Source organism: Acinonyx jubatus, chromosome B3 (assembly GCF_027475565.1).
Source record: "Acinonyx jubatus isolate Ajub_Pintada_27869175 chromosome B3, VMU_Ajub_asm_v1.0, whole genome shotgun sequence".
Taxonomy (NCBI): domain Eukaryota; kingdom Metazoa; phylum Chordata; class Mammalia; order Carnivora; family Felidae; genus Acinonyx; species Acinonyx jubatus.
Window position 1 is genome coordinate 104,782,646 of NC_069386.1, and position 15,104 is coordinate 104,797,749.

Sequence of the window (15,104 nt, forward strand, 5' to 3'; positions counted from 1 at the left end):
ATTGTCTATGGCTGCTTTCTGCTACAACAGCAGAATTGAGTCATGTAGCAGAATTGAGTCATAGTAACAGAAATTATATGGTCCACTAAGCCCAAAATATTTACTCTTCTGCCCTTAGAGAAAAATTTTGCTGACCCTTATAATAGAGGAAAAGTTTAAAACCAAACATTGAAAACTCTTAGGAAAATGATTAAACCACTGGCAGATTTGAGTTGAAAGCACTGGCTTTTTGAACGTTTCTTTGCCTTCAAAATCTAAAAATGTCAATTTTAAGATCTAATTTAATTAGATCTGATTTCCATTAATTTAAGATCTAATCCCAAATAATAAGTTCTAGATAAATTATAATGAATATCCTTTTTTTCCCAAATAAAAAACAACGTTTCAACTGTTTGTTTAGTGCTGCATGTATGTCAGGCAATGGGGAGGAGCTAGCGGGTGAAATTATAAATCCTGCCCTTGAAGGAATTAAGGAGATAAAATAGAAATGTGGAGTTCCCCCCATCTTTTAAGTATGACATTTTCAAGTAGTGACTTTTTTCTTTTTCTTAGAGACTGCTGTGTTACAGAAGAGGATGTAACTTTCAGAATAATCCTGAATGAGAAGGATGAGTCCAGATGTGCCTCTGCTGAATGATTACAAACAGGACTTCTTTCTGAAGCGCTTTCCACAGACCGTTCTTGGAGGCCCTCGATTCAAACTAGGCTATTGTGCCCCTCCTTATATATATGTTAATCAAATTATCCTTTTCCTGATGCCATGGGTTTGGGGTGGATTAGGGACACTTTTGTATCAATTAGGGATTTTGGAAGACTATTACACAGCAGCACTTTCAGGTGGACTGATGCTTTTCACTGCATTTATCATCCAGTTCACAAGTTTATATGCCAGGAACAAATCGGTGACCATAGAAAGAATGCTAACCACAGATATCTTAGCAGAGGAAGATGAACATGAATTTACAAGTTGTGCTGGTGCTGAGACTATCAAATTTCTCATTCCTGGCAAGAAATACATAGCCAATACAGTTTTTCACTCTTTTCTTGCTGGGTTAGTGTGTGGTCTTGGAACATGGTATCTGCTTCCAAATAGAATGTCCCTGCTGTATGGCAGTGCAGGAGGCGCTGTTCTGCAATTTGTCTTCGGATGGATGACATTATGTATAGGAGAATATTCATTAATTGTAAACACAGCTGCAGAGACTGCGACTTTCCAAACCCAGGATACTTATGAAATCACTCCTCTTATGAGACCTCTTTATATTTTTTTCTTTGTTTCTGTAGATCTTGCACACAGGTAATAAGCTACCAAATACTTTGTCACTTGCTTTGTTTTTAAGCATACATACACAGTATGAGCTCTCCTTAGTATTAAAAAACTGAATCTATGAAAGTCATCAAGACCAAACCATTGGGTGATAGTTGTTCTGATGATTAATCTCTTCGGAGTAATCTCTGTTAAACATTCATACTAACGTAGTAATTAAACCTTATTGAGGAGTTAAAAGAAAACTCTTTGGTAAGAGAAATCAGCAAAATTTCAATTCTGTGTTTCACTTTAAATAAGGAGCTATGTGCTATAAGATAGCCTGGCTGAGACCTGTGAAAAGGGAGATGGAATTTTCGTATGAGGGTATAATGAAGAATTTAAAATTTATACCATAAATATTATGTACAGATTGAGTGAATTTAAGATGAGTAACATTTCTAATTTTGTTATGATAACTATGTAGGATGAATACTGATTTTTTAAAAATCAATTTGCTATAGAAGAAAAATAGACTTTTTTAACAAAACTGTTTACCAAACTGTTTACAAAATTGTTGGATAACCCCCTTTGCTCACCTTTTATAAATCTGACTTTTCTTTCTCTGTTTCTGTAGATTGCAGCTTTCTCTCTCACAGGTTTATGTCCAGATAGAAATGTAAAGGCATTTAATGGACTGAATGTCTTCAAATTCATATATCAAAGCCTGTCCCCCAGTGTGATGGTGATTGGAGATGGGGTCTTTGGGAGGTGATTAGGAAAATGAGGGTGGGGCCTTGGTCTGATGGAATTAATGCCCTTATCAGAAGAGACACCAGAGAGCTTGATCTCTCTCTCTCTCTCCACTATGTGAGGATACAGAGAGAAGGCTGCTGTCTGCAAACCAGCAAGAGAGTTCTCAGCAGAACCTGACCATGCTGGCACACTGATCTTGGAATTCCAGCCTCCAGAATAATTTCTGTTGTGTAAGCCACCCAGTGTGTGGTATTTCATTATGGCAGCCCAAGCTAAGACAGAGTTTGATACCAAGAGGTGGGTTGCTCCTGTAACAGATACCTAAAAGTGTGGAAGTGGCTTTCAAATTGGGTAATGGGTAGAGGCTAGAAGAGTTTTGAGGTTCATGCTAGAAATGTGGACTTAAAGGCATTTCTGGTGAGGTCTTAGAAATGAGAACATGTTCTTGGAAACTGGAGGAAAGGTGATTGTTGGTATAACGTGGCACAAAACTGTTCTAATTTTTATGGAAAGTAGAACTTGAAAGTGATGAAATTGGATAGAGCGTTAAGGAGATTTCCAAGCAAGTGGCTAAAAGAACAGCTTGAATTGAAGAAGGAATTGCTAAGCAAAAAATAATCAGAACTAGAAGATTTGGAAATTTTTCAGCCTAGCCATATTGCAAAAAAAATGAGAAAGCATGTTCTGAAGTGAGCACCAAGAGTGTGACTGGACTAACACTAAAGAGTTCAAGGGGTTATATGACCAGAAATACGGCCAGTTTGAACTAAAGCAGTCAGAGACCAGATGAAATGAACTAAGGCTGTTAGACTTCTTAGATTTGACAGGTCTTTAAGAAGAGGGGAAAAATGACCCCAAAAGTGATTCAGAGATTGTCAGGGCTACTTCCTTGGTTTCAACAAACTAGAAGCTGGAAGCCTTGGGTCTAGTACTTGCCCTGCAAAGCGTTGGGGGTGGGACCCACACCTAGAGCTGTTTGGGTAATGATGGCAACCCTGGGGGCCTAGAGGGCAAAATATGGAACCAAGAAGATTCTTCCTCAGCCTTAAGGTCTAATGGAATTTGCCTTGCTAGGTTTTGGACTTCTTTGGAACCTGTCACCCCTTCCTTCTTTCCTATTTCTCCCTTCTGGAATAAGAATGTTCATTCTGAGGTCACCTGCGTGGCTCAGTCGGTTAAGGGGCTGACTTCAGCTCAGGTCATGATCTCGCGGTCTGTGGGTTCCAGCCCTGTGTTGGGCTCTGTGCTGACAGCCACTTGGAGCCTTGAGCCTGCTTCAGATTTTGTGTCTCCCTCTCTCTCTGCCCCTTCCCTGCTCGTGCTCTATTTCTCTCTCTCTCTCTCTCTCTCTCAAAAATAAATAAACATTTAAAAAAAAAAAAGAATGTCCATTCTGGGGCTGTCCCACTGTTTTATTTTGGAAGTACATAGCTTGTCTGATTTCACAGGTTCACAGCTGGAGAGGGATTTTGCCTCAGGATGGAGTGTACTTGAGTCTCACCCATATCTGCTTTAGATGGTAGTTAGATGAAACTTTGGACTTTAGCCTGTAGAATTGATGCTGGAATTTTTTTAAGACTTTTGGACCTGTTGGGATGGAATGAATGTGTTTTGCATGTAAGAAGAACATGAATTTGGGAGACTGGCTTAGAATGTTAAGGACTGAATGTTTCTGCCCCCTCAAAATTTGTATGTTGATGCCCTAACTCCCAATGTGATGGTATTTAAAATTTTTTTTTCAACGTTTTTTATTTATTTTTGGGACAGAGAGAGACAGAGCATGAACGGGGGAGGGGCAGAGAGAGAGGGAGACACAGAATCGGAAACAGGCTCCAGGCTCCGAGCCATCAGCCCAGAGCCTGACGCGGGGCTCGAACTCACGGACCGCGAGATCGTGACCTGGCTGAAGTGGGACGCTTAACCGACTGCACCACCCAGGCGCCCCTGTGATGGTATTTAGAGATGGGGTCTTTGGGAGGTAATCAGGTCATCAGGGTAGTCCTATTCTTATGGGATTGGTGCCCTTATAAGAAGAGAGACCAGAGAGCTTGATCTCTCTCCTTCCACCATGTGAGGATGCAGTGAGAAGTTGGCTGTCTGCAAGGCAGGAAGAGTGTTCTCACTATAACCCAACCATAATGGCACTGATTTTCCTGTCTCTAGAACTATAAGAAATAAATTTCTGTTATTTAAGCTACCTGGTCTGCGGTATTTGTTATGGAAGCCTGAAATAAGACATTTAAAAATATTTAGCTATTTTGTATACTGAAACTGACCTATTCTTAGGTATCCAATTGCTATTCCTTAAATCTTAATCTCTTCTCATTGTGCTACATTTGTGGACCAGAGGACACTATAATATCCTTTTTCTTCATCCAATCAAATATGTAAGGGAAAAATTAGTTTATGGGAAATTCATCTATAATTGCTCTATTAGTACCATTACAATTTATTAGCTGTAAAATATGTTACAGTTAAATACTTGGTTTTGAAAAGTTAGGAATAAAATTAAGTTTACATGTGTATGTATATATTTGACCCCTTTTTAAAGATGGAGGTTTATAAGATTATTTTCACAATATAGATTCTTGAGTTACTGTCTCACTGTGCTATTTCTGAAATCAGAAATTATATACCTGCTATAATGCATCTTTGCATTTAAATTGATGCTCCAGGTTCTTTAATTTCTTTTTTAAATCTCAGTTAATTTATAATTTGATTACCTTGAATTTCTGCATTACTCATTTCTGAATGAAAGGACATAAATGTTTTTAGTACATTGTAGTTGGATTTAATGTACAGTTTTAATGTTTACGGTTTGATCATTACAAACAGGTTTTTGTTTTTTTCAATTAAAAGGAAAAGACAAAAGCAGGCCCAAATCTGTTCATATAGAAGAAGATGACATATTTGTGCAGAAAAATTACCTCTCACTTGACTTAGAAATTTTTAACTTCTGATTAACAAACTAATAAAGAAGATGATCTTTATACAGTAGATATGATACTGCAGATAAAAATGTATGAAATGTGTGCACTGTTCAAATTTGAACAGTTGTCAGATATATCAAATTGTTTCTTAATTTTATTTCAGAGAATGTAAAAGTTGAAGAGACAAGCCTCACAGTATAATATTTTCTCTTTCCCCATTCTTTATTCTACCCAGTACACTGTGTATTAATAATTTACTTTTTCTGTACATTTTCATCAAAGACTGGTATTAAATCTACAGTGCTTATAGTTCATAGACTCTCAGGAATTGTTTGAACATATGATGCATATTTATTTCATCTTAGTCACTATAAACATCTTTTTTCTGGACGTGGATATAGTGTACAGAATTTGAAATATTTTTATAACTGTTAGAGTCAAAGTTTTTTTTTTTTCTTGAGGTCTTAGATATTTTGCCCTAGAAGATTCCTATTACATTATCAGAAATAGAATTTAAACATACTTTCCATATGAAAGACTTGACCACAATAATCATTATTTGGGTCTGAGTCATACAGGAAAGTGATCATGATGTGTGGTTGCTCAAAATACGAATGCTTATATTTATGTATGGTATTCTTGTATATAAATAAAATGTCTATGTCATTGCTTATTAAGAACAAAAAGATTCAGGGAGGTTAAATCAAACTTGGGTAAAATATTTCTTGAGTATACATTATTTTTACACAAATTATACTATACTTGAATATATTAGGAAGAGAAATGTTGTCTTTAACAAGAAAAATAGCTACAGATCTGCATGTTTTCCTTGACCTTCCTGTGGTTTATTATGTGTGGTTTGATTTTCCTTTTTGTCACTTGAGTATTTTCTTCCCAGAATGAAATACATTTTAAAACTACACTACAAAAAGTATTGTCCTCTAATTTAGCATCATATTGTTAACCTTGTATTCATTAATTCTCTGCTTATAAAATTTGAAGGACATACATTATGAGACAGTGCATTAGCTGACATAGTCTTGATAGCTTCGGAGCAAACACATTATGTCATTATTATATCCATAGTTGCTATACATTTGCTTCTGGGCTGTTAACATATGCTTAAGTGGATAATTATTACAGAAGGTGCCTTTCTCCTTGACTTTGATTCCTAGCAGCTCAGGTATTCAAGTACAATTATGCTGTGAGTTTTGACATTTAGTTTTTTATAAGTTATCTTTTGAACACTGTAAGTACTAGGACATTATTGGTTTCTGGACAAAGTATGGTCAGCCTTATTTCAAAAAAATTAGTTATATTTTGATAGTGTTTATGCTTCTGTGCTTTGAGTTTTTGTTAAGTCATTCAAAGCCATCTAATTTTTAACTGGTAAATGCTGTACGAAGAACAAATTTCTCCACTTTATAGAAATCATCTCTAGTTTATGAAATTGTATTTTACAAGTTTGTATTCTCTATAAAATAAAAACAATATTATAAATGCTAGTTAAGTTCCCACACCAATCCACAGAGACACGTTCATAGCCTAATGTTGCCAACTTCTGATATTGATTCTACTGACTTCAAGTTCTGGGACCTGGGGGTAAGACAGTACTGGGAGAGTAGGAAAAAGAAAAGAGCTCTCTTTGCTAGCTACTAACGTTATGAACATCAGTAAGGCTTTGGCTTTCCTAGAGTTAACGTACAATTTTAAATTAGAAAATTTTAAACTCTCAACAATCATTGGTAGAATTTTAGCCAATGTAGGTTAGACAATTACAGGAGAAATATTTTTGCTCTGGACTCAGTTCAGTTTTACAAATCCCTGAATTCAATTATTCAGTAAACTGCTTTTAATTACTTCTTTCCACATTGGAATCCACATATTTTCTAAGTGCTAATCTTGTACACAATTGAGTAGGGGTAGTGGCTGCTATGGGAGAAGGACAATGGTCACAATTTACAAATGTTGATATTTTGCAGTTTGGGACTAGGATCTTTTTGTAAGTGTTCCTTTGTTTTGGGGGAGTGGGTTGCATGTGTTTTATTTTTCCTGGGAAGATCCTCTCTCTATATTATTTTGTATGATTTAAATGTTCCCTTTTCTTATAGGTTTATGGTAAACATACCAGCTCTAGAACAAACGAATCAGATTTTACACATCTTGTTTATATTTTTACCCTTTCTGTGGGCACTCGGGACTCTGCCCCCACCTGATGCCCTTTTCTTATGGGCAATGGAGCAGATTTTAGAGTTTGGCCTTGGAGGCTCATCTATGTCAACCCATTTACGGTAATTATTTTAAATATTAAGGTTCTGTGTAACTTAAAGTATAATTTTTCTTTTCAATCAAATCTTTCTTTTTTTCTCTGCAGGTTATTAATAATGTTCATCATTTCTGCTGGAACAGCGGTAACATCATATTTCATTCCCAGCACTGTTGGTGTGGTTCTTTTCATGACTGCGCTTGGGTTCTTACTGAGTCTTAACCTAAGTGACATGGGTTTTTTCTTCAAACACAGTGCGACTGGACACAGAGTTGGAACCAAATCTAAGGCTTTACCCAATGGGTCAGAAAAACAGTTTACTTGGAAGGAATGCCTTTTCTATATTATTATATTAGTCTTGGCTCTCATAGAAACTAGTTTGCTGCATCATTTTGCTGGTTTCCCACAGATTTCCAAAAACAGTCCTCAGGCTATTGTTGGCTATATTTTGATGATATTGCTTATAATACTGTGGCTACTTAGAGAAATTCAGAGTGTCTGTATCTTTGGAATTTTCCAAAACCCTTTCTATCCAAAGAATGTGCAAACTGTGACTTTATTCTTAGAGAAGCAAAGAAGGCTTATGAAGATTGGTGTTATCAGACGGATTTTGCTAAATCTAGGTAAGAAGATAAAATCTACTAATTTTGTGTTTTAGCTAGGAAGTGTACAAAAATATTCCCATATTTTTGTAATATACAACATACGGGCGTTCATTCTTTTATGTTTTGGTTTGTTTATTAGTTTTTTCAGTTAATTGCTTAAATGTGCTCATAGAAGAACACATATCAGCTAAAATAAAATGTGGTAGAAGAGGTTACTTTGCCTTAATTAAATAATGTCTTTTTTTGTTTGTCCTAGTGTCGCCTTTTGCTATGATAGCATTTCTTTCATTGGACAGTTCCTTACAAGAGCTCCACTCTGTGTCTGTCTCCATTGGGTTCACAAGAGCTTTTAGAATGGTAATCCTAATAAGCACTTAATAGTATTTTCCTATTGCTAAGCTTGTGATTTTGTTTATTCTAACAGTTTACTTAAATTATCCAATTCTGCCTAATAAAGTGGATAATTTTTGTGCTGTAGGTGTGGCAGAATACAGAAAATGCTTTATTGGAGACAGTCATCATATCAACAGTGCACTTATTAATCTCCAGTACAGATGTGTGGTGGAACAGAAGCCTGGATACAGGTATCAGACTCTTACTGGTAAGGATACGTTTCAATAGCTTTATTGAGATCTATTTCATATACCATAAAATCACCCACTTAAACAGTTCAGTAGTAGACAGAATTTTACAGCCATCACCATAGTCTAATTTAGACCATTTTCAACATCCCAAAAAGAAACCTCATGCACATTAATGTCATTCCCCCATTCCCTGTCCTAACCTCACTCCAGTGCCAGCAACCATTAATATACTTTCTGTATCTATGGTTGATTTATTTATCAGATCATGGATTTTTAGGTTGTTTCCACTTTCTGACTATTATGAATACTGCTGTGAACATTTGTGTACACATTTTTGTACATGTGTTTTTGGACGTATGTTTTAATTTCTCTTCACTATATCTGCCTAGGACTGGAATTTCAGTTCATAGTAAGTCTATGTTTAACAATTCAAGGTACTGCCAAACATTTTTCCAAAGTGGTTGCACTATTTTACATTTCTACCAACAACGTATGAAGATTCTAATTTCTCTACATACGTGCTAACGCTTGTTATTATCTGACTCTTTCATTATAATCATTCTGATGGGTGTGACATGCTATCTCATTGTAATTTTCATTTGCATTTCTCTGAATGCTAATGACACATCTTTTCATAAATTTATCAGCCATTTGTGTGTATTTTTTGGAGAAATGTCTATTCAGATTCTTTGTCCGCTGTCTGTGGATTGCCCTTATTGTTGAGCTTAAGAGTATTTTTTTAATGTATTCTGGATACAAGTTCCTTGACTATATATGATAAATGAAAATTTTTTCCCATCTTGTAGGCTTTCTTTTTCTTGATAATATTCTTTGAAGCAAGAAAGTTTTAAATTTTGCTGAATTTCAATTTATCTCTTTTTTCTTTTGTCACTTGTATTGTTCGGGTCACATCTAATAAACACTGCTGCCTGTTTCCAAATCATAAATATTTACTGTGTTTTCTTCTAAGAGTTTTACAGTTTTAGCTGCTACAGTTCAGTCTATGATCTACTTTGCGTTTATTTTTGTGTATGATATGAGGTGGAGTTCCAAATCCATTCTTTTGTATATGGTATACAATTATCCCAGCACCATTTATTGAAAAAGCTATTCTTCCCTCAATGATTTTTCTTGGCATCCTGGTCAAAAATCAAATGACAAATGTGTTATTTCTGGACTCTTCAATTCTTTTCCATTCATGTATGTCTATCCTTATGCCAGTCCTATACCGTCTTTATTACTATATTTTGTAGTAGGTTTTGAAATTGAGAAAAGTGAGTCCTCTAACTTTGTTCTTTTAGAGATTGTTTTGATTCTTCCAGTTCCCTTGTATTACCATGTAAATATTAGTTTCAGCTTTTCAGTTTTTGCAAGAAGGCATCTGAAACTTTGATGGAGATTACCTCAAATCTGTAGATCAGTTTGGGGAGTATTGCCACCTTAACAATATTTATTCTTCCCATCCATCAACATGGCATGTTTTCATAGTTTTTTAAAAAAATTTTTAACATTTATTTATTTTTGAGAGACAGAAAGAGACAAAGCATGAGTACGGGAGGGGCAGAGAGAGAGGGAGACACAGAATCTGAAGCAAGCTCCAGGCTCTGACCTGTCAGGACAGAGTCCAAAGCAGGGCCAGAACTCAGAAGCTGTGAGATCATGACCTGAGCGGAAGTCAGGTTCTTAACCGACTGAGCCACCTAGGCGCCCCTCAGGATCTTCTTTCTTTCAAAAATGTTTTGTAGTTTTCAGTGTTGCAAGTCTTACAGGTTTTATTAAAATTTTCCTAAGTATATATTTTTTGATGATATTATAAATGGAATTGTTTTCTTCATTTTTTGTTTTTTTTAATTCATTACTAGAGTATAGAATACAATTGATTTTTTTTTTTAATGTTTATTTATTTTTGAGAGAGTGAGAGACGGAGACAGAGCGTGAGCTGGGGAAGGGCAGAGAGAGAGGGAGCACAGGATTCCAAAGCAGGCTCCAGGCTCTAAGCTGTCCTCACCGAGCCTGTGGCGGGGCTCAAATCCACAAATTACAAGATCATGACTTCAGCCAAAGTCGGACGCCTAACTGACTGAGCCACCCAGGCACCCCTTGATTTTTTTTTAATACTGATTTTGTGTCCTAAAACCTCACTTCTATTAGTTCTGATAGATTTTTAGTGGATTCTTAAGACATTCTGTATATAAGATCATGTCATCTGCAAATTAGATATGGTAGAATTTTTTTTAAGGTTTTTTATGTATTTATTTTGAGAGAGAGTGGGAGAGGGGCCGAGAGAGAGGGAGAGAGAATCCCAGGAGGCTGTGCACTGACAGTGCAGAGCCTGACACAGGGCTCCAACTCACAAACCATGGGATCATGACCTCAGCTGATGTCAGATGCTTAACGGACTAAGCCAACCAGGTGTTCATAGTAGAGGTATTTTTTACTTATTTTCCAATCTAAATATCTTTCATCTCTTTTTCTTACCTAATTGCCCTGTCCAGAACCTCCAGTATAATGTTGAATACAAGAGTGGACATCTTATGAGGAAAGCATATTCCATCTTTCTCTATTAAGTTGATGTCATTCTTTTACCATTAGACATGATATCAGCTATTGTAGATGCTCTTTTTCAGGTTGACAGCTCCCTTCTATTTCTGGTTAATCTTTTTATCCTGAAGGGTATTGGATTTTGTCTGATACATTTTCTGTGTCTATTGAAATGGTCATGTGATTTTTGTCCTTTAATCTGTTAACATGGTATAATAAGTTGACTTCTGGTTGTTAAACCAATCTTGCATTCCAGGAATAAATCCCATTTGTTGTGATGTATAATCCTGCCTATATGTTGCAGGATTTGTTAGCTAGTATTTTTGTGTGGTTAATATTTATATGTTATCTGTAGCTGTCTTTTCTTGTCATGTCTTTGGTTTAGATATCAAAATAACACTGACCTCATAGAATGAGTTAGGAATTTCATACTAGTTATTCTTAAATGTTTGATCATATTTGATATGTATCTTAAATATTTTGTAGTATGTGGTATTTTGTAATATGGAAGCTATCTGAGACAGTTTTTCTCTGTGGGTAGCTCTTAAGTTACAAATTCAATTTCTTGTTACAGGTCTATTCAGTTTTTCTATTTCTTCTTGAGTTGCTTTATGTTTTCCTAGGAACTTGTCAGTTTCATCTAAGTGATCAAATTTATCAGCATACAGTTCATAGTATTCTCTTATAATCCTTCTAATTTTTTTCTGTAAGATTGGTGGTAAAATTATCTCTTTCATTCCTGATTTTAGTAGTTTGAGTCTTCTCTATTTTATTCTTGGTCAGTATAGCTAAAGGTTCGTCAGTTTTGTTGATCTCTAAAAACCAGCTTTTGGTCTCATTGATTTTCTCGATTTTTTAAAATAGTCTCTATTTTACTAATTTTTGTTATTCTTTATTATTAAAATTTTTTTTTAATGTTTATTTTTGAGAGACAGAGCGTGAGCAGGGGAGGGGCAGAGAGAGAAATGGAGACACAGAATCCAAAGCTGGCTGCAGACTCAGAGCTGTCAGCACAGAACCTGATGTGGGGCTCGAACTCACGAGCTGTGAGATCATGACCTGAGCTGAAGTCAGATGCTTAACCAGCTGAGCCACCCAGGCGCCCCTAATAATCTTTATTATTAACTTCCTTCTGCTTACTTGAGGATTAGTTTGCTCTTTGTTTTCTAGTTTCTAAGGTAGAAGAGTAGGTTATTGATTTAAGATGTTTCTTCTGCTAACATAGGCACTTAAAGCTAGCTATAAATTTCCCTCTGAATACTGTTTTAGCTGTATCACAAGTTTTGGCATATTGTGTTTTTATTTCATTCATCTCAAAATGTTTTCTCATTTTTTTGTGTGATGTCTTCTTTGACCCATTGGCTATTTAGCAATATGTCTTCTAATTTTTTTTAAGATTTTATTTTTAAGTAATCTCTGCACCCAATGTGGGACTTGAATTTACAACCCCAAGATCAAGAGTTGCATGCTCTACGGGCACTAAGGAATCTACTCCTGAAATCATTGTTGCACTATATGCTAACTAATTTGGATGTAAATTAAAAAAAAAAGAAAAAGAGTTGCATCCTCTACCAACTGAGCAAGCCAGGTGCCCCAGTGATGTGTCTTTTAATTTCAAGATTTTTAAATTATTTATTTATTTCTGTTGTTGACTTCATTCTGTTTTAGTTAAAGAACATACTTTGCATGGTTTGTATGAACATACTTGGTATGATTTCAATCTATTAAGGTTTGTCTTAAGTTACGACTTCTGTTTCTTAATCTATAAAATACTCTCTAAAATAATGATAAATTAAGGATAGTTGCTTAATTATTTACCACTTCTGGTTCTCATGACTTAACAAGCATGTAATGCAAAACTTAGTCAACCTTAAGATCAAGGGGTGCCTGGGGGGCTCAGTCAGTTAAGCGGCTGACTTCGGCTCAGGTCATGATCTTGCGGTCCGTGAGTTCGAGCCCTGCGTTGGGCTCTGTGCTGACAGCTCAGAGCCTGGAGCCTGTTTCGGATTCTGTGTCTCCCTCTCTCTCTGCCCCTCCCCCATTCATGCTCTGTCTCTCTCTGTCTCAAAAATAAATAAACGTTAAAAAAAAAAATCTAGCTAGCACTCTATTGGTTCTCTTTAGTATTAATTTTTTATGGAGAGCCCAAACTTTTATTTTTTCTCTCTCTTTTTTTTAAGTTTATTTATTTATTTTGAGTGAGAAAGAGCACGCACATGTGTGAGCAGGGGAGTGGCAGACAGAGAAGGAGAGAGAGAATCCCAAGCAGCCTCCATGCTGTCAGCATAGAGCCCAATGAAGGGCTCACTTGATCCCACAAACTATGAGATCATGACCTGAGCCGAAATCAAGAGTCAGAGACTTAACTGACTGAGCCACCCAGGCACCCCGAGAGCCCAAACTTTTAAAAATGTAGACTCATGGGGCACCTGGGTAGCTCAGTCCTTTCAGTGACTGACTCTTGATTTTGGCTCAGATCACGATCTTGTGGTTCCTGGGTTCTAGCCCTGCATCAGGATGTGTGATGATGGTGCGGAACCTGCTTGGAATTCTCTGTCTCCCTCTCTCTCTGCCCTACCCCATTCACACATGTTCTCTCTCTCTCAAAGAGAAGTAATTAATTAATTAAAAATAAATAAATGTAGACTCACTTATTACTTGTGAGGTTGGAGAAAATTATAACAAGTATCTCATACAAGACCTATTTCCTCAAAAATATTGCAGCAATAATAAAATCATACAGTTTTTCTTACATGACCTTGAAAATTCATGAAGTCTTTAAGAATAAAAAAATCATTTTTCCATCTCTGCAGGTTGGTATCATGCGTGATCGTCTGATTCAGTTCATCTCTAAACTGCAGTTTGCCGTGACTGTACTTTTTGCATCGTGGACTGAGAAAAAACGTCGGAAGTCAACCACCACTTTATGTATACTCAACATTGTCTTCTCTCCATTTGTGCTGGTCTTCATAGTTTTTTCTACACTACTCTCCTCTCCATTACTCCCCCTCTTCACCCTTCCTCTGTTCTTGGTGGGCTTTCCCCGACCTGTTCAGAGTTGGCCAGGAGCAGTGGGCACCACAGCCTGCATGTGTGCAGATACAGTATACTACTACCAGATGGTCCCACATTTGACCACTGCACTGCAGTCTGCAATGGCAGCTGGAAGTTTAGGTAAGTAAATGGGCTGTGCTCACAAAATCTTCACCAATGTATTTAAAGTACAAAAAAATGAATATACAGAAAAAGTCTTTTGATCCAACCATTATATAGATTCTAATACTATGATATATGGCAGAAGGACTAAATATGAAATAGAAGTGTATATCTTGCTTCTTATTTTGAAGTGTAAATAAAGTCACAAAATAAGAATAATAAGGGAAAATTTCATCAAGGTGATTTGACAGTTTTTTTAAAACATTTTCTTGGATAAAATCAGGTTATGGTCCTACCACTGAAACATGAAAAAACCTTATCTACCAGAACTTCCATGAATCTATAGTGAGTTCACATCAAGCAAATGCAATGGCTTAGATCCATAAAGATTAAAAACTAGCTTTATGTAATATCAGATTGAAGGGTTTAAGGGAGTTTGTTCATACCTTATTAGTGATTGTATAACAATGTAAGCAGTCTGATGAGGTTACAGGGCAAGATGACAAAAGCTATGGCCAATGATCAGTAGCCTCCCAAAATGAAATACTTTGCAAATATCAGCAAGAAAAAATATTTTTGATGAGGATAAACTAATTTTATGAGTTAATGCTTTCATTGTACACTAAAAATTCAACTATATTGCACTTCTTGAGGTTGGTTTTAGATAAAGTACAAGCTGATGCCAGAGGTGTGTTATCTCCTACCATTATTTACCTTAGCCCTTGAAACTTGGTTTAGAAATATCTAGTGACATCTTGGCAAACTGGTTCTAGGCAGAAGGTTAATTTCAAATCAGAATTTTTTTTTAGTGTATTTATTTATTTTTGAGAGCATGCACCTGAGTTGGGGAGGGGCAGAGAGAGAATCCCAGGCAGGCTCCACACTGTCAGTGCAGAGCCCGATGCTGGGCTTGAATTCAAACCGTGAGATTATTACCTGAGCCAAAATCAAGAGTCAGACGCTTAACCAACTGAGCCACCCAGGCACTCCTCAAATTAGAATTTTAATGAAATGCTTACT

General features: G+C 36.3%; 1 protein-coding gene across 5 annotated transcripts in view; it reads left to right on the forward strand.

Moving 5' to 3' along the window:
- PCNX4 (pecanex 4) overlaps window positions 1–15,104 on the forward strand; it is a 39,020-nt gene that overhangs the window by 12,449 nt on the left and 11,467 nt on the right. For 4 of the 5 annotated variants that reach the window (XM_015071832.3, XM_053224510.1, XM_053224509.1 and 1 more), the window contains 6 exons: window positions 553–1,297; window positions 7,044–7,223; window positions 7,307–7,821; window positions 8,060–8,160; window positions 8,282–8,404; window positions 13,742–14,102. In XM_015071832.3, the coding sequence (XP_014927318.1) occupies window positions 600–1,297; window positions 7,044–7,223; window positions 7,307–7,821; window positions 8,060–8,160; window positions 8,282–8,404; window positions 13,742–14,102 (1,978 nt within the window). In that variant the 5' untranslated portion in view covers window positions 553–599. Of the gene's footprint in view, window positions 1–552; window positions 2,300–7,043; window positions 7,224–7,306; window positions 7,822–8,059; window positions 8,161–8,281; window positions 8,405–13,741; window positions 14,103–15,104 lie in introns of those variants that run through there. The other variant, XM_053224511.1, reaches the window with a different exon arrangement.